This window comes from Medicago sativa, chromosome 4, assembly GCF_051527215.1.
Source record: "Medicago sativa cultivar Bolivia chromosome 4, Bolivia_mono, whole genome shotgun sequence".
Lineage (NCBI taxonomy): Eukaryota > Viridiplantae > Streptophyta > Magnoliopsida > Fabales > Fabaceae > Medicago > Medicago sativa.
In genome coordinates this window covers 8,658,577-8,679,358 of record NC_140752.1, presented here as the reverse complement: position 1 = coordinate 8,679,358, position 20,782 = coordinate 8,658,577, and the positions used below count along the sequence as shown (strand labels likewise).

At 32.2% G+C, this 20,782-nt stretch overlaps 2 protein-coding genes, 2 long non-coding RNA genes and 1 pseudogene across 4 annotated transcripts; 2 read left to right on the top strand and 3 right to left on the bottom strand.

Moving 5' to 3' along the window:
- Positions 1-6,967: 6,967 nt before the first annotated feature.
- On the top strand, positions 6,968-9,636 carry LOC146926038 (uncharacterized). Its single transcript, XM_085706852.1, has 5 exons — positions 6,968-7,573; positions 7,630-7,944; positions 8,387-8,935; positions 9,219-9,343; positions 9,438-9,636. Exons 1-5 carry the CDS (start codon positions 6,968-6,970, stop codon positions 9,634-9,636), a joined length of 1,794 nt encoding a protein of 597 aa, XP_085562978.1.
- A 378-nt stretch (positions 9,637-10,014) lies between these two features.
- On the bottom strand, positions 10,015-10,645 carry LOC146926037 (uncharacterized). The gene is made up of 2 exons (XR_015034008.1): positions 10,547-10,645; positions 10,015-10,300 (listed from the first exon to the last, which is right to left on the bottom strand). It is a non-coding gene; the product is annotated as an uncharacterized LOC146926037 (long non-coding RNA).
- A 1,577-nt stretch (positions 10,646-12,222) lies between these two features.
- Positions 12,223-12,809, bottom strand: LOC146926036 (uncharacterized). Its single transcript, XR_015034007.1, has 2 exons — positions 12,628-12,809; positions 12,223-12,527 (listed from the first exon to the last, which is right to left on the bottom strand). It is a non-coding gene; the product is annotated as an uncharacterized LOC146926036 (long non-coding RNA).
- A 115-nt stretch (positions 12,810-12,924) lies between these two features.
- LOC146926035 (uncharacterized) lies at positions 12,925-13,896 on the bottom strand (annotated as a pseudogene).
- A 4,036-nt stretch (positions 13,897-17,932) lies between these two features.
- LOC146926034 (uncharacterized) lies at positions 17,933-19,041 on the top strand. The gene is made up of 2 exons (XM_085706851.1): positions 17,933-17,942; positions 18,440-19,041. Exons 1-2 carry the CDS (start codon positions 17,933-17,935, stop codon positions 19,039-19,041), a joined length of 612 nt encoding a protein of 203 aa, XP_085562977.1.
- Positions 19,042-20,782: the final 1,741 nt, after the last annotated feature.

Below are 20,782 nucleotides of genomic sequence, written 5' to 3'. Positions count from 1 at the left end.
TTTAAAACGGAGGGAGTAGATATTCGAATTATAAAGATTTACACCATCCGGTCACTAATATAAGCAAAAATTCATTTTTTAGATACATTCAATTAATGATGTATGTGGTCCTTATTATATGTCACATACATCATTAATTAAATGTATCTAAAAAGTGGATTTTTGCTTATATTAGTGACCGGAGAGTGTAGTTCAGTAAATGAGTTAGGGACCTTCTTGTCTTTTTCATTTTTCATCATTAATGATTGCTTAGTTATAGTGTTATTAACAACTTGCGAAAGTACAGCAATTATGTTTCCTATTATTCTATAAAAAATGATAATTAGTGCATTGTGATTGGCTATTCTTTATTCTTGAAGAATTCTTGATGTTATTTTTCTAGAGATATAGCATTGCTCTAATACTTTATTCCGATTTTCGCTTGTACCTCATTATTAGGAGTAAATATCTCTCAAACGGTTTCCTCACTATATAAGTAAAAGATCTCCCACTTGACAAGGATTGAGGACTGCGGTTTGTCTTTCTGGAGAATTAGGGTTTTTCTCTCTTTCTTTGTGATTTCAAGTTACTCATTACTGAATATGGCTCAAGGTATTTCTAATATATTCTTTAAATTTTGATCTTATAAATTCTAAGAGCGATAAACATATGATATCTGTTCTTGATTTTTATTTTTATTTTTATTTTTTTTGTCAATGTTCTTGATTATTTCTAATATGCTTATATGAAAACATGCATGTCTTATATATGTTAATATTGATTTAAATCATACACTATGTACAAAAGCAACCAGATGTTAATTAGGTTATAAACTATTATGCCTCTTTGTATATTCTAAATTTAATTATATAAATCTATTCTATCGATGTTTCTGTAGTAGACACTTGAGAAAGAATAGTTTGCAGTTGATTTCATCGGTACCTAGTCCTCTCTCTTTTAAATTTTTATATAATTTTTATATCTGATTCAAATTTTTAAACCAGTACGTATAGCCAATAACCATAATTGTGCTTCAAACAAATAACGTCCTCCTGAGAGATACCTATAAGATATATAGAGTCAGGATCCGTTGACACCTGGTGTCAACGGATTCGTTGACACCAAATCTAATCCGTCCATTTAATTAATCTAATGGTACACGTTAGTTCCCTAAATTGCTAACATGAGGTGACTCACAGACTAGTTGCCGTAATTCATGCCCCTAATTAAACTATTAACCCCAGATTTTGTTTATGTAATTCACGCCCCTAATTAATCTATCATCCCCAGATTTTGTATATGTTAACTGTTCAAATTTCTACTACATCTCTTTCAAATGTCTATGCACACATTCGATTCAATTACTATTACATTGGGATATACGAAACATTTTTAGGTGAAGATATTGGATTATTACTATTGTCCCAAGATGGGATATAAGAAAGGTAGTTATATCCAAAGACCAATACGAAACATGGGATATACGAAATTGGGATCAAATATTGGATCAACTTGTTTATCTCTTACCTGGATCAAACAATTCATAAAATGATTGTACTCGCTAAGTGAAATTGCAAATTTCCAAAAAGTTATTTTGCGTAAAAAATAAGAGAAAAGAAGAGTATTTCAATTTTGCAGACAAGAGAATATGGAGGATTATGATATGATCATGTTTCTATTTTGAGTTTTATAATAATTGAATACAATAATAGTGTGTGATCACAAGAAATGATACACAATAAAGAGAAATATGGCACTAAAATTAGCCTTTGATTAAATAAAATAAACGGTTGAGATTTGGTGTTAACGAATCCGTTGACACCTGGTGTCAACGGATCCTGTCTCATATATATATATATATATATATATATATATATATATATATATATATATATATATATATATATATATATATATATATATATATAATTACATGGGGTTATCCATGGGCGCGGTACGTTATGGTGCATAAGGAAAATCCTTATGCACCCTGCATAAATCCAGAAATGGTTTATGTGAGTTGTACTCCAAAACCATTTCTGGATTTATGCAGGGTGCATAAGGATTTCTTTATGCACCATAACCGCACCCGTTATCCATGGCTCGTGTAAAATAGCCTAAGTGGGTAGCAAGTTATTTAGAGTCAGACTAACGAGTTTTTCATCGGTCATGCGGGTTAACATAAATGGATAGCGAGCTATTTAGAGCCGGGCTAAGAAGCTTTGAAAAGCTTCAAACTAAAAATATATATGTCAAGCACTACAATTTACTAGATTTGAGAGATTAGGGTTTTCCATAATGATATTCCATAAAAAAACTTAATGATAAATTTTTTATATTTTTACAAGAAAGACTATATTGGGAAAAGGCCAAACATAAAAATATTAATATAAAAACATAATGATATTCCTTAAAAAAACATAATGATATATTTTAATAATTAAATCAACCATCGAATTATTATTTAATAATGATGATATATTCTTAAAATACTAAAATTAAAAACGACAAAAAAAGAAAATACTCTCCTAGGCTATAACAATAACAGTGAATCACTCGATCTAAGTGGATTTATATATCCATCCCAAATTGTTACTAGATCAATCAAATGCAAAAAAAAAAAAAAGTAAACATGCATGCTTTTTATTTCCTAGTAATTAAGCTAACTAGTGGCATGTTAAACCATGCAGTAAAACCCAATTAGATATTCCATTTAAATGACCTTTAGAGGTTATAAAGCTAAGAGGCTCACAAATAACCTTCAAATGACGAACCCTTCGGAAATGGTCGTACCTGCCCTTATACTTGAAAGAAGTTGACACCACAATCCCAAAATCAACAGTTCCACGAGAGCAACTATCGGCAATGTTCGTTGCTATATCATTATTCACATCCATGTTGAATTCGACTCTTTTATTGTCTGTGTGATTGTTTCTTTGAGAGAAAGGATTTAAAAGTGTGGTAGCAAGAAGGCTTTGGTTATTCTTGTTGCTGTAAATAACACCAATAGAAACAGTGTCGTAAGATATACGATGATAGTCGTAGTTGGGATTTGACACGAAGAGGGTAACATCCCATTCGGCGGTGATTTTAGAACCGTTTATGTTAAGTGACTTGATAGAAGCTAAGTCGACTCCAAACATTGGAGTAGTATGGCCCAAGCTTACAATGAAATCTCCCAAGAACATAACAGGAGTCAAAATAAGAATGAAAAGAATGAAAAGGATGAGTAACCCGATGCAGGTGACGCATGTGCGTTTGATGTCTGATATTGCAAATAGAAAAATAAAAGAAAAAGCTATGTCAATGAAAAGGAATGTAATGTATAACAGGAAGATGAGCATGGATGATAAAACAAACCATTAAATTTTTGTGCATATATAGAACAAATTTGTGCCTATGAAATTATCAGCAACTAAGTTTTATATTTATCATTCCTAAATTGGCTACCACAAAACTTAGGATAGACCGAAATAATATATCTATATCTATCTATCTATCTATCTATCTATCTATCTATCTATATATATATATATATATATATATATATATATATATATATATATATATATATATATATATATATATATATGGGTTATGATAGAAGACACCTTTTATGAAGGTGTCTTTTGTCAAGTTACTCTATGAGCATTTGCGAAAAGACACCAACTTACTTTTTGGAAGGTGTCTTTTATCAAAGTTATAACTAAAAAGTGAAAATCACACCTTTACGTGTGACTTGATAAAAGACACCACCAAAGGGTGGCTTGAAAGAGATGTAGTAGAAATTTGAACAGTTAACATATACAAAATCTGGGGATGATAGATTAATTAGGGGCGTGAATTACATAAACAAAATCTGGGGTTAATAGTTTAATTAGGGGCATGAATTACGGCAACTAGTCTGTGAGTCACCTCATGTTAGCAATTTAGGGAACTAACGTGTACCATTAGATTAATTAAATGGACGGATTAGATTTGGTGTCAACGAATCCGTTGACACCAGGTGTCAACGGATCCTGACTCTATATATATATATATATATATACACACACACACACACACACACACACACACACACACATATACATGTATATATATACACATATACATGTACATGTATATATATATACATGTACATGTATATATATATACATGTACATGTGTGTATATATATATATATATATATATATATATATATATATATATATATATATATATATATATATACACATCCCTTTGTTTTATACAATTTATATATACAAATCTCTAACCATTGTATATGCAATCTATCTAAAACTGTTCTCAATGGTCGGTTCTAGTTTGAAAGGTGTCGATGGTAATGTTTAGAATTAATTTTTTGGTACAAGAAAGTTTTTAAATCTATTAAGAATAATACCTATAAGAAATTTTGAATTGGAAGATGTTTTTATCCTATATAAGTGTGATAGGTGGGGGGAACAAATTTGGCTTTGTGTTTATTGTAGTCATTGCTTGGTATAGGGTGCTTGAGCTCAAATTACAAATGAAGTTACAGCTTAATAAGTGCATGTATTTAGCATGTTTTTGCATTTCATTGATTGTACGTGGTGAATTTAAAATATGGGCTCATACCAATTGTAGCTTGATGTATCTTTAGCATATAAGTCATCTGCATGCATCAAGACTCTTTGGTTTGAAATATGGATTTCTATATGTGCTCAATCCAATTGCAGGATTCTATTTGGTTTGAAATATGGATTTCTATATGTGCTCAATCCAATTGCAGGATTCTAGATAGTTTGAATTCACGTGAGCAGTTGATCATTGAAGTAGCATGCCATTTCTCCCAGTATGAATTCATATGAGTTTGTTCTATTAAATTTGATTCTGAAGCAACATTATAATTGAATACATTATAAAATAAGATAGATGCTTAATCATTAGAAATACATATCATAAGGGATGCATATAACAGCCCCAGGTCCAGGATCAACAAAGATAACTATTATAGCTTATAGTATAAGTAATGCAACTCATAACTTAAATATGAATCCATGATATGCTCAAAGACAACTTAGAATAACTTATAAATATATGTTTAAGGCAAAAAAAAAATATCACGGGAGGTTTAAGTGATATAGATTTGTGCAAAATTGAATTAACACATTCAGTGACGGATCCAGAATTTTTGAATAGTGGGGACACTATATATAAAAACTTGTAACACATTAATAATTGTCTTCTATGATTTTCTCATTTTCAATACCAATAAAAATATTTTATCTATATAAATAACTAAACAATCATTTAACTGACCATCTCTCATTCGATTTTACATAGATTCTTGATAATATTCATATTATCAAGAAAGAATTTGAGATATACGATGATATGTGTGGGCCAAAAGAGAAATGATTTGCGAGAAGTGTGGGCCATGTTGTCAAAATGTCAACTATTGATGCATTATATTACTAAAAAGAAAATTTTCTAAAAATTTTGTGCAGGCACATACCTACACATCCAACCACATAGATTCGTCCACTTGATATTAGTTGATAATCATTTTTTTTTTTGAGGGAATTAGTTGATAATCATAAAAACATAAGTTTAAGATAATTTTTGAATTTCTAAATCAAAATTGTTTGGCTGGACTAAGATTAATAATCTAGTTTTTTGTATAAGCATTGACAACTCAATCAAATATTATCACTTGATAGTGGAAAAGCAAAATTAGATTACCATTGCAAATTCAATCAAAATTTATTAATTTTTTCAAAATTGCTTATAATATAAAACTGGTTAAGAACTTTACAATTATGAATAAAAAAACAAAATGATATAATAAGCAATTACTAACAGCTGAACAAAGGTGACAATAGCCCACAAAACATAAATTTATGCAAAACAGATGAACACGGTAGAACGAAGCAAAATGACAACATCAGGAGGATTTCCTGAAGAATTTATTTCTAAATATAAAAAAAACAATCTGCAGGTAAAGTTTATGCCAGAAAATTCAGTGCTGAATCCACAGGAGGATCCCAAGGAATTTCTGCTGGAAACATAAATCACAAGTAAATCCTAGGAAGCATATTTTGCAAATAAATCCGCAGGAAAATTTCCAGATAAATATAATAATATTATTAGTAACTGTTTAGTTAAAAATAATTTGCTTAATCACGTAAATTACAGGTCTCCAATATCATCCAAAAACCGAAGTAAGTTGTGTTGAAATCAAAATTTGGACAATAACAATCAACATCACAGATGAGAGCATAAATAAAGTCATAATATACTCAAGGCCCAACAAATCAATTTACATTTTATATATTATTAGTAGATTGATTTTACAAAATGATCATTAAGAACATAAAATTAAGATGATCATGAGTTTAAGAAAAGACAATTATGAGAATTTGTTGAAATACGATTTTTATATATTGTTAGTAGATATATTGTTAGTAGATAAACCATTTTGCATCACTAAAGGCCCAACAAATCAATTTACATTAATTGTTTATTTTTAAAAAATATTAATTTAAAAAGCTAAATTTGTAGAGTTTGCTCTAAGCCTCGATAAGTAAGTGTGGTTACTATTACACAACAAGGGTGAAGAAGATAACTTGGAGAGCAAGCAAGATAGTTTAGCTTAAGTGTTTAGTGTTTATATGCTAATGCTACTCTATGATAGCTATTATACTCTTACTTTTAGCTATATATATGATTGTAAACATTGATCACACAATAATGAAATTCACTTTCTTCTTCTTCATAATATGGTATCATTTATCTCTTGGAGAAAGATAGTTTGTTACGATCCTAACGGTTTCCACCATTAAAGCTTGAAGTTCAAGCTTCTTCTTTTCTCTGATTCACCTTCAATTTTTGGTGATTCGTTCTCGTTTCACTCAATTTCTCTTGTACTCGTTCTCTGTTTCTCACAGAGATTCTTCTTTTCCTCAATTTCTTTTGAGATTCATTTCTTCGTTTTTCCTTTCTTTCAACAATGGTGCGTACACAGCAAGCTAGTCAGGATACTGAATCGCATTTCTATGTTCATCCGAGTGAAGGACCTCACTCTGTAGTGATTTCTCCCAAATTCAACAGTTCCAATTACTTAGCATGGAGCAGGTCTATGCAACACGCTTTAGGTGCCAAGAACAAGCTTCCTTTCATCAATGGATCTCTTTCTGTTCCTGATGATGATGATCTCAACAAACTTGCTTGGGAGAGGTGCAATCATCTTATTCAATCTTGGCTCATCAATTCTGTTTCTGATTCTATTGCGCAAACGATCGTTTTTCATGACACTGCTTTTGATGTTTGGCAAGATCTCAACGAACGATTTTCTAAAGTTGACCGTATTTGCATTGCAAATCTTCGTTCCTCTATTAACAACCTCAAGCAAGGTTCCAAATCTGTCTTAGAGTATTTCACTGAATTGAAGGCTCTTTGGGAAGAACTTCATTCTCATCGTCCTCTTCCCAATTGTACTTGCCATCATACATGTAGATGTGCTGCTATGAGAGTGAACAAGGAATACAGAGTTGAATATCAAATTATACAGTTTCTTATTGGTCTCAATGATCAGTTTTCAGTTGTGAAAACTCAAGTGCTTCTCCTTGATCCTTACCTTCTCTGAAGAAGGTTTTCTCTTTGGTTATTCAGGAGGAAAGCAACACTGTTAGTGCTCCTTCTCTTCCTTCCATTGAAGAAGGATCTGCTCTTGTGAATGCTTCTGATGCTAGAAGAACTCAAGGTCGTGGTAGAGGTTCATTTACTAAACCTTCTTATAGGTATTGCTCTTTCTACAATAGGTATAATCACACCATTGAGTATTGTTATCTTAAACATGGTTTTCCCAATAAACCATCTCCACAAACTCATGTGCCTTCACAAGCTAACAATACTTCAGCCGAAGCTTCTGATGCAAGCAATGTTTCAGGCGGTATTGGTTTGGCTCAGGACAAGATTGATCAACTTGTATTGCTACTTCAATAGGCCAATTTGGCTTCCTCAGTTACCAACCCTTCACCTGGCCCTACCACCAATCACATAAGTGTTTCCCCCTCAAATTACTTCTGGTTACACTGCTTCTTCTTCATCTGCAAGTATATTCAGTGTCAACTTTTCTTCTTTACCTTCTAATTCATATTGGTTACTTGATTCTGGTGCTAATGAGCACATTTGTAGTCATTTATCTCATTTCAGCTCTCTTTATTCCATTAAACATGTTTCTGTTACTTTACCAAATAACACCACTGTTGTCATTAATCAAGCTAGCACTATCACTTTTAGTCCTCAATTTTATCTTACACATGTATTGTATAGTCCTACCTTCAGATTGAACCTTATGTCTGTTGCTAAAGTATGTCAATCTTTATCTTGTGTTTTTCATTTCTCTGATAAACAATGTATTATACAGGACAAAACATCCTTGAAGATGATTGGTTTGTCTAGTCAACAAGATGGCTTATACAAGTTTCATGTTTCCAATTTAGCATCTCTCAATTCTATTTCTAGCAAAATAAATGTACCTTGTACTCCTTTACCTTCAGTTACTTGTAATTTAAGTCATTATATTCCTGTTAAAGCCTTATGGCATTTTAGATTGGGACATTTATCTCATCAAAGAATGAATACTATGTCATCTTTGTACTCCTCTATAATCAATGATAATAAAGTAACCTGTGACATTTTTGAGTTTGTCAAACAAAAACATATCCCTTTTACTTCTAGTTTATCTCATGCATCATCCTATTTTGAATTGCTCCATCTTGATATATGGGGTCCTTTGTCTGTTTCATCTGTTCATGGCCACAAGTATTTTTTAACCATTGTTGATGATCATAGTAGATTTCTATGGATTATTTTTCTTAAAACCAAAGCAGAAGCTGCTACTCATGTTAAATCATTCATAACCATGATTCAAAATCAATTTCATGTCACCCCCAAATTTGTCAGGTCTGATAAGGTCCTGAATTCATGCTTTCTGATTTTTATGCTTCTCATGGTATATTACATCAAAAATCTTGTGTTGAAACACCTCAACAAAATGCCAGAGTTGAAAGAAAACACCAGCATATTTTAAATGTTGGCAGAGCCTTCTTTTCCAATCCAAACTCCCCTCTTCCTACAGGTCTTATGCCATACTTCATGCAATTTTTCTTATAAATAGAATTACAACTCCTATACTTCAAAATCAATCCCCTTTTCATGTTCTTTACAATAAACTTCCTGATGTTTCTTCTTTCAAGGTTTTCAGATGCTTATGGTATGCATCATCTTTACAAGCTCATAGAACTAAATTGCATCCCAGAGCTAGAAAATCCATTTTTCTTGGTTATAAATCTGGTTACAAAGGCTTTACTCTTTTAGACATGTATTCTAGAGACATTTTCATATATAGACATGTTATTTTTCATGAAAACATTCTTCCTTACCCTAGCACTACAAGAAATCTTGCATTTTGCCAGGGGCGGAAGCCCTGGCAAAATGCAGAAAGCCCTGGCAAATGGACGTTTGCCAGGAGTTTTGCCAGGAGCAGAATACCCAGCAAATCCGCTCATCGCAAATGACCCTGCCAGGGCTTTAGCTCCTGGCAAATTCGCCCCTGGCACATCCCCTGGTACAACCCCTGGCAAAATGTGTCTGATAGAACACAGGCTTTTCTGACGCAATCTGATCAATGCAGACTGTGTCCCCTTACGTCAGTCCTTTTCAGAAACATGTCAGGCGCTTTGCCAGGGGTTAACCCCTGGCAAATTGTGTACGACTTTTAAAAAAAAATGTTTTTTATTCGTTAAAAAAATAAAAATATTAAAATTTAATAATTAAAATAAATTTAAAAAAGAATTTAAATTTTATTTTCGAAAATTAATTAAATTTAATTATTAAAATATTTAAAATAAATGTTTTTAAATTGTTTTTTATTTCTTTTTTAAAAATTGATTTAATAATAAAAATTATTTAAAAAACGTTTTTAAAATGTTATTTTAATTTAATTGGTTTAGAAAAAGAAGTTAACAATGCAAATTAAAGTAATAGCACACATAAAATAATAGGTCTAGCAGCATTGAAATTAAAATTGTGCAGAATATTACATACATAAGTATCAAATAGGTAGAAATTGTACCGGGAAGTATAAGAAACTTCCCCAAATATTACCGACCAAGAAATTAAATAGATAAAGGCACGAGAGATGATCCCTGGCTAGAAGATGCATTAGAAATGACAGGCATGGGGTTTAATCTAGCTTATGTTGCTGCGTCCACAACATGAGTACTATATCGCTTCCTGTTGTTGCCCTTGCTCTTTCCTTTATGTTTCGGAGGCATTCCTAGATATTTATCAATAAGAAAAGCATCATATCAAAACAATAAATCATCATAACACAATTAAACCATAGTAATTCTAACTTTATGTTTAGGATAATTTTGTTGCCTAAATTTCATCAATCATTTCTAATTTTGAATCCTTAACAAGTGCCCTAAGGGCACTTGTTAGCATGACCCTTAAATTAATGATCACACCAAGGCCTGTTAATCAACAATCTGCACTACTCATAATCAAACATGCTCCTCACCTTAATGTTGATATTAATCGATGGTGCTGGAGTGTAATTGCGTACCTGTTCAGATATTGTAGTAAGAAAACGTTTACATAGGAAAAAACTACATTGTACAGTAACTCAAACTGACAGACAAGTAAAATATACAGTTATTACTCAGACAATCAGAATATGAAATCTTGCCAAAGCATGATCAAGCAAGAAGCAGTATATCTCACGTTTCAATACAATAGAGAAAACTAAAATTAAAAGCATCCAAACAGAATCATCATTGAGCTAGAATGGTAGTCCACCCTATAACTGAAAGGAAGTTGACATTGCAGCATAACTTAATATGAGGGAAAATTGGTGATGAAGACTATTGTATAACATGTTTATGCTTTTTTTTTTTTTGAAAGAACATGTTTATGCTATTCTCTCTATCTGTGACTACAAATATTATGTGATATTTTTTTTTGAAGGATCGACATTGATCCCTATTCTAGTACTAGATGATACACTTAGAAACATATACTCATTTCTCTTTAATGAGTCAGAGTTTAGATAAGTTCAAGTGCTAGTTCTTAATGTTGGTATGCAGGAGTTAAACCCACACATTTATGGATCTGGAGTCTCTCCTATAACCGGAGAGTTTAGTTAAATTTGAACCACTCACTTTTCAGTAATGCATGTGGGTCCATCTAATGAGAAGTGAATAGACGATTTTGATTTATATTACATTTCCTCGTGTAAAAAAGTCATACGGAAAATGATCACTTATAGTTATAATGTGTATGAATCACCTTTTTATCAAATAGATCAACGTCGGTTAACTAAAAAAGAAAAACAAAAATTTATAACACATTGATGACAGACATTGTTATTTTCCAAATACTATTGCGAGAGAAGGGGTATTTACTTTATCTCAACAACTTCGTCTACGTGCCTATAAATTCCTAGTACTACCATTATTCCTAAACACATCCACAACCAAACTAACACATATCCGCAATTCGTTCATCACCATCAGATCCATATAACCATGGAAAATTCTCCATAAAGCAAAACCTAAAAGTAGCAAGAAAACTAGAAAAAGTGTTCATAGATTTCCTCAACCGCCACCAATCATCTTCATCATTAAACCATGAAGAGATTGGTGCATTAGTTGATTGCAAAGACCTTAACCAACTAAATGTAGACTACTTAGAATCCATTTCTGATGAACTAAAATCAGCTAGTTCTTCTTCATCAGATACAAAACTTGTTGATAAAATTGAAAGCTATCTTAGTGCTGTGGCTACTAACCATTATACTTGCTAATAAGTCCTTCAAAGTTAGGCAGCCACTTGAGAAGTTAATCAAGGTAATGTGTACTATATCTTTATACCATGTGACTGCTTTTGCTATAGTTTTTGCTTTTTGTGTTAAAAAGATGATTTAACCACCACATATGATAGTTAAAAACAAAGTTAATCTGTTTTGTTTTCTACCAACCATAAGATATATCTTAATTTTGTAGAACAAGCTGTGGATAAATTAATTTTTTTCAATTTTTAAAACATTGAAAGGGTTACACATTTTCATCAGGATTTAAGATATATAACATTTTCATCAGGATAAAGAAGATTACAGATCTAAAGAAGTTACACATTGAAAGGGTTCGAGAAAATAAGCATCGCATTGAAAGAAGTTACACTTTTTTTTTAGATAACTAAAAACTTAATACCCATTTATTGGCAGACATCAAATTCAAGTTAAAAGCAAGGCCATGTATAACAATCTCAATAATACTGAATCTATGTAACAATAAATATAACATGTTCAAAACTGATAATGTCAGACCTTCAAACAAGGAAGCAATATAGCTTGACGAGGAGCTTGAGGTAGATATCATTGGATTTAGGTTCGGTTCGTTTGGTGTTTTTGCTCTTACCCCTACCTTTGAGATCGATCCCCATTGTAGCTCAGGGTTCTGGAGGAGCACAATGCTCATTGAAAGAAGTTACACATTACAGATCTATGAACAAAATAAACATCACATTGAAAGGGTTCAAGAAGTTACAGATCTAAAGAAGATTTCGGAAAGAGAGAAAACACGAGGTCAAGAAGTGACAAACCTGATGAACGGCGGCGGTGAGGAACAACGGCGGCGTTTGACGGTGAAGGAAGGAAGCAGCGTTCTTGAGAGAGTGAAGGAAGGAAGAGAAAAGCTGAAGAAGGCGCCGCTGGTAAGAATGAAGGAAGGAAGAGAAAAGCTGAAGCTTTTAGGGATTTTAGGGTTTGATGAAAATGTCAAAAATACCCTTTTTTTTTTAAAACCAAGGACAATCTTGTATTTTCACTTAAAATGCAATAGCGGTTATAAACAGCTACGTAGCGTTGCGCCGCTATTGGCCGCTATTAACTACTATGAATTAAACAACGCACATATTCATTCATATTGAAAATAATATCATTGCAATTAGAACAATATAAAACTAAGTCAACAATATACCAATTATAATAATACAACAATACATTAATTATAATCCAAAAACACTTTCATTGAAACCATCTCACACACATCGATAACTTTGATTGCGTACACCCTTCAAACAGCGGGACATTACATTCACTCAACAACTGGTAAAATCTCTGGGCTTGCTCGTTTGGGGGTTGTTCGCCTTGTTCATCTTCAACATCATCATTGTAAGACAATTCCACACCTAAAGCATCAGCGACCATATCATTCATCATGTTGAATTGTTCATCGTTGAATTGCTCGTTGTCATCCACATTTATTCCACTACTCGAAGCTTGTGCATTGACTCCCGCCCCAAAATTTTGACATTGTTCACCGTTATAAATCCAAACCCAATAATCAGGCATAAATCCAACTTTCTCCAAGTGTTTCTTCACTTCATTGGGGTCAGTCTTTATATATCTACACGCACATTTCAGACACGGACATCTTATCTCTCCCTCATCTTTACAAACTTGTTGTCCCTATGCCCATGAAATAAATCCGTGAACTCCTACAAAATGGGATTTTAATCCTCTTCTTCCCGTAAACGTTCTGTCATACATCCAACTACTATAATGCTGATAATACTCCATCTTTGACACCTTCAGCTATAACGTTCACATATATAACAATTACTCCCTCCGTCCCGGAATAACTGACCCATTTTCTAAAAAAAAGTGTCCCAAAATAACTGACACATTTCAATTTTCAATACAACTTTCATCATTCCCAATACAATATAACACTAAATAATACTACTTTTATCATTCCCAATACAATATATTCCACTTTCCCCTTTATTTATACATTTTTCTTAATATGTGTGAAAAACAAAATTGTGTCAATTAAATTGGGACGGAGGTAGTAGTTTTTTTCCCCTAAGTATCGCTACTAACACAAATTTTTTCAATAAACACTTTTTATACTTTTTCATTTAAGTTATTTTTTTAATTCTAATTACTTATAATAAAATCAGTTTTATACTTATTCATTTAAATTATTTTTTTAATTCTCATTACGTATAATAAAATCAGTTTAATACTTATTACACCAATAAATTTAAAATTTTAATAAATAACATATTTTTTAATTAAACTTTACAGGCTATTCACGTAGCCTTTGCAGGCTGTGCTGACAAATTTGTAGGCTTTGCAATTTGCCAGGGGTTTTTGGTGGCACAACCCCTGGCAAAGTGTTGTACCGTCCAGCTTTTTCTGACCACACAAGAATCTTTTCTGCTCCATACATTTTGCCACGGCTTTTGTGAGGGGTTGCCCCTGGCAATTTTGCCAGGAGTTTTCCCTGGCATAGCTCCTGGCAAATTTGCCAGGACTTCTTGCTCCTGGCATTGTTCCCTGGCAATATGCAAGATTTCTTGTAGTGTAGTAACTCTGATTCTATAACTTCTCAGTGGGAATATTTACCTTCTGAACACAATTCTCCTTCCATTTCTTCTGACATTGTTCCTATTCCTCCACCTGTTATTGATGACCCTCCTTTTGTATCTCTTCCCACCAACAATGTCATTAATTCTCCCATTTCTTCCCACTAGACAGTCAACTAGAACCTCTACTACTCCTGCTTATCTGTAGGATTATATTTGTAATAATGTCCATTCCTCTCTTTACCCTATCACAAATTATATATCTCATAATAAGTTGTCTGACCAACATTCCTGTTTTGTTCTTGCCCTACATTCCAACCCTGAACCCAAATTCTTCACCGAGGCAAACAAATTTGACTGTTGGAAGCAAGCAATGCAAGTTGAACTTTCTGCTCTTGAATCAACTGGTACATGGAAGTTAGTTGATATGCCAGAACATGTTAAACCAATTGGTTGTAAATGGATATATAGAGTGAACTACAATGCAGATGGCTCTATTGAAAGATACAAGGCCAGACTTGTAGCTAAAGGGTACAACCTGATTGAAAGACTTGATTTCGTTGACACATACTCACCAGTGGCTAAGATGACTATAGTTAGATTGGTTCTTGCTTTAGCATCTATCAACAATTGGAATTTACATCAACTTGATGTAAACAATGTTTTTCTTCATGGTGATCTACAAGAAGATGTGTATATGACCCTCCCTCCAGGTATCTCATCTTCTAAACCAAATCAAGTCTGCAAACTACTGAAATCCTTATATGGCCTTAAGCAAGCAAGTAGAAAATGGTTTAAGAAGTTGCACTCTATTTTACTTCAGCAAAATTACATTCAGGCACCTTCTGATCACTCTTTGTTCATCAAGAAAATTGCTTCTTCATTCACTATTTTACTAGTGTATCTAGATGATATTATACTCGCTGGAGATTCTTTGACTGAGTTTGACCACATTAAATCCATTTTACACACTTCCTTCAAAATAAAGAATCTTGGCCAACTCAAATATTTTCTGGGTCTTGAAGTTGAACACACCCAACGTGGTATTTCCTTGTGCCAGAGAAAATACTGCTTGGACTTATTTTCTGATTCAGGTTCCATCACGTCCAAACCTGTTTCAACACCCTCTGACCCATCCATTAAGCTTCATAATGATTCATCACTTCCTTATGATGACATTCCTTCTTATAGAAGATTAGTTGGCAGATTGCTTTACCTCAATACTACCAGACCAGATATCACTTTCATTACACAACAACTCAGTCAATTCCTCTCTAAACCAACTCAAACTCATCATCATGCTGCTTTAAGGGTTCTCAGATATCTCAAAGGTTGCCTTGGTAAAGGTCTTTATTTTCCCAGAAGCTCTTCTCTTCACCTACAAGGTGTCTTTGATGCTGATTGGGCAGGATGTATTAACACCAGAAGATCCATCAGTGGTCAATTCTTCTTCCTTGGCAACTCCTTGATTTCATGGAGGACCAAGAAACAAATGACTGTGTCTAGATCTTCATCTGAATCAGAGTACAGAGCTTTGGCTTCAGCTGCCTGTGAATTGCAATGGCTTCTTTACTTACTCAGAGATTTACATGTCACATGTTCCAAACTTCCAGTGTTATTTTCTGACAACCAAAGTGCTTTACACATAGCTGCTAACCCTGTGTTTCATGAAAGAACAAAGCATTTGGATATTGACTGTCATATAGTAAGGGAAAAGCTTCATGCTGGCATTTTAAAGCTTTTACATGTCTCTTCCAAAGACCAGTTAGCAGATTTCTTCACAAAACCTCTTTTGCCTCAACCATTTGGCCTCTTATTATCCAAGCTGGGTTCGATAGATATCTACCAACCTCCATCTTGTGGGGGGCTATTACACAACAAGGGTGAAGAAGATAATTTGGAGAGCAAAGCAAGATAGTTTAGCTTAAGTGTTTAATGTTTATATGCTAATGCTATTGTACTCTTACTTTTAGCTATATATATGATTGTAAACATTGATCACACAATAATGAAATTCACTTTCTTCTTCTTCATAATAGTTACTTTGACTCCGAAGTAACTATATAAGTTGGTTAAACCCTAACTAACTTCTAATCATTATTAAGAAATATGTAACCTATTTAACAATTAATCAACTACTTTATATTATATATCACCTCTGTTTTAAAATGAATATATTTTAAGGTAGAGAAATGCAATGATTAAAAGATATAGCATTGTTATTTTATCAAATTATCCTTATTAACTATTATATGGAAGTAGTGTACATAATGTTGATTGAAGAGTACAATTGAAAAAAATTATTTATTATTGCATTGGAATCTGAAAATGACTCATTTCTAAATTATATAGTTTGAATTACAAAGATTTAGTTCAGTAAATGCCTTAGTGACCTTCCCGACTTTTTCATCATTAATGATTGATTAATTGTAGTTATATTAACCACTTGCGAAAGTGCAGCACTTATCTTTCCTATTTTTTGTTCTTTCAAAAAAATCTTTCCTATTTTTTCTTGTCAAAAAAAAAAATAATAATAATAATATTTTGTTCCGATTTTCGCTAATACCTCATTATGAGGAGTAAATTTCTCTGTAAAGGTTTCCTCATTATATAAGTATAAGAGATCTTCTCAGTTCCCTCTGTTTTCCACTTGACAACGACTGTGGTTTCTGCCTTTCTGGAGAATTAGGGTTTATCTTTGGTTAGAGGCTATCACCTCTTTCCCACTTTCATTCTCTATTTCTTTGTGATTTCAAGTTGCTATTTGTGATCATTACCGAATATGGCTCAAGGTATTTCTTATATATTCTATAATTTTTTATGTTGTAAATTCTAAGGGCTATCAACATATGATGTTAGTTCTTTATTTTTATTTATTATTTTTTTTGTCAATGTTCTCGAATATTATGAAGGAATTAAACAAGTCACACTTTTTTTTTTGTTGGGAGTCTTAATCTTAGCTTTAATCTTAGTTGTTGGTAAAGACAATGCATAATATATGCAAGGTCTGGGGTTCGAACCATAGACACCACCTAAAAATGGTTTGTTTTATCATCCATGCCCATCTAAAACTAGTCACTCTTACTGATTTTTTTAATTTTATTTTTAGATTCTGATTTTTTTTTAAAGTTGTAACAAACACATGCAAAACTCTTAAAATTATTTTTTGAAGTGTTTTTTTTTTCCTTAAAAAACTATAAGAAACACGATCTTTATCTAGAAGAAGATCAGCAAGGATAAAAAAGGTTCCAAATTGGACGAGGATTCACAAAGATCCCAAGAATTCTCAAATTCTGTTTTTGTTATCTTTTAGATTAGTATCAAATAAGACCAGTTTGTTACAACTGATCCGATAGGCTAGGAAGAACCAAGGCCTCTATAAAAAGCCACCGAACAGTAAAGTTTTGAGCAGAATTGAATAAACCAAATTTCCTTTTTCTCTTAAACTCTTCTATTGGAGTGGTTATTTCCCACTTTCATTCTCTCTTTCTTTGTGATTTCAAGTTGCTACTTTGTGATCAGATCATTACCGAATATGGCCCAAGGTATTTCATAAATTTTGATCTTATAAATTCTAAGATAAATTCTAAGGGCGATCAACATATGATGTTTGTTCTTGATTTTTATTATTATTTTTTTGTCAATGTTCTTGATTATTTCTAATATTCTTATGTGAAAACATGCATGTCTTATATGTTAATATTGATTTATTTCATACATTATGTACAAATGCAACCAGATGTTAGGGTTAGGGTTATAAACTATTATGCCTCTATGCATCTGTAGTAGACACTTGAGAGAGAATATTTTGTAGTCGATCTGTCCTGTCTCTTATTAATTTTTATATCTGATTCAAATTTTTAGACCTGTATGTATAGCAAATAACTATAATTGTGCTTCGAACAAATTACCTCCCCTAAGAGATACCAATTTAGTCATGATAAATATAAAACTTAGTCGCTGACATTTACGTATCGGCACAAATTTGTCTTATACATTACATTTTTCATTAACATAGCTTTTTTTCTATTTGCAATATCAGACAACAAACTCTCATGTGTCGCCTACTGCATCTGGTTACTCTTCGTCTCCATCCTTGGTTACTTTTCTGCTTCTTTCTCGATAAGTATCATCGCTAGCTTGGACCCTAGAACGCCAAGGTTTGGAGTCGACTTAGCTTCCATCAACTCACTTAACATAAATGGTTCTAAACTCACTGCTGAATGGGATATTACCCTCATCGTGTCAAACCCTAACAGCAACTTGCATCCTGTATCTTACGACACTGTTTCTATTGGTGTTAATTACAGCAACAAGAATAACCAAAGCCTTCTTGCTACCATACTCTTAAATCCTTTCTCTCAAGGAGGAAGATATCACAATGATAATAATAATAAAAGAGTTCAATTCAACATGGATGTGAATAATGATGTGGTAACAAACATTGCCGATAGTTGCTCTCATGGAGCTGTTGATTTTGGGATTGTGGTGTCAACTTCCTTCAAGTATAAGGGCATGTACGACCATTTCCGAAAGGTTCGTGATTTGAAGGTTGTTTGTGAGCCTCTTAGCTTTATAACCTCTGAAGGTCATTTAAATGGAACATCTAATTGGGTTTTATTGCGTGGTTTAACATGCCACTAGTTAGCTTAATCACTAGAAAATAAAAGCATATGCATGTTTACTTTTTTGCATTTGGATTAATCTATTAACAATTTAGGATGGATATATAAATCCACTTAGATCGAGTGATTCACTATTAATGTTATAGCCTAGGAGAGTATTTGCATTTTTATCGTTTTTTATTTTAGTATTAAAAATATATCATTATGTTTGTTTTTTAAGGAATATTATTATGTTTTTTATTTATATTTTTATGTTTGGCCTTTTCCCAATCTCATCATGCAAAACCTAATATGTTGAATCTGGTAAATCGCAGCGCTTACATATATATTTTTAATTTGAAGTTTCTCAAAGCTTCTTAGCTCGGCTATAAATAGCTTGCTATTCTTTTATGTTAACCCGCATGAGCCATGGATAACTCGTTCTTCTGACTCTAAAGACTTACACAAAATCTCAACTGTTATAACTATTCGATCTAATGACTCATATTATGTCAATAATAAATTGAAAGATAACACATTTAGGATCAGGCCCGGCCTTGGGGGTGCGCAAGCAACTCAACCAAGCCGGGCCTCCAAAACCTATGGGCCTCAAAAAAATAAATTAAGTCTAATACCACACCCCACTTAAATAAATAAAAAATATGTTACTTCTTTTTCTTTCTTCGGTACACATTTGAGTTTTTTCTAGACTTTAATTCTTCTTTGGACATAAATTTGATGTTACCAAACCACCCCCAATTTACTATGTCCTTCAATGACACTTGAATCTTATCAAATTTTACATTTTAGTTTTGAAAAACTAATCAATTAAAGAATGTTATTTTATTTTATCAAAATATATTATTGGGGCATCATCTTCTCATTTTTTTTTAAATTATAAAGAAAAAGATAAAAAGAATACAATATTATATTGTTGCACGGGTCGATTTTATTTATTACTTTTTTAGTTAAACATCAAAAATTGATTTATAATAATTGTTTTAAATTTCTACTAACATGAAAAACAAAGTCACTTCAATTGATAGAATTTCTAAATTACACATACAACTCTAAAAAGAATAATTACACTTTGATATTTACTAAAAGTAATAATATATTTTTCCACCCAAATACATATCATATCCAACCAAATGGAAGAGATCTTATACAATGGATTAATTATTTTGAAGATGTGTGCTTAGTTGAAGAGCTATGTATTTTCCAAGGGGTATATTAATAGATGTAATTTAATGCAATTCATGGTTCCTAACAAAATTTTTTGAATTTCAAATTGAAAAAGTGTTGGAAGGAAATAGTACATAATTAGGGTTAGCACTTAGCAATTAATGTGGATCACTTGGAGGAAATTTTCTAAGTTTAGTTGTTGCAAAAATTAGGATAGCCGAGTTTGCATGAAAATTAGGGTATTTTGTTTGTAAACGTATTAAATAAGTGTACAACAACTTGTTAAAATGATAGGAATGAAAAGCTCATCAGTGAAGAGAAATAGTAAGGATTGCTGCATTTTAGAGAAAATTTGTTAGATTAAATTGGTGTGCTACATATTTTAGATGGAATTTGTTAGGTTAAATTGATGCTAACTAATGCAGCATTTTAGAGGAAAATTATTAGGTTAAGTTGCTGCAGACCTGATAAAATTAATAAGTAAGGATGATTGATTAATTGTAGTTTTATTAACCACTTGCGAAAGTGCAGCACTTATCTTTCCTATTTTTTCTTCTTTCAAAAAAATCTTTCCTATTTTTATTGTCAACAAAAAA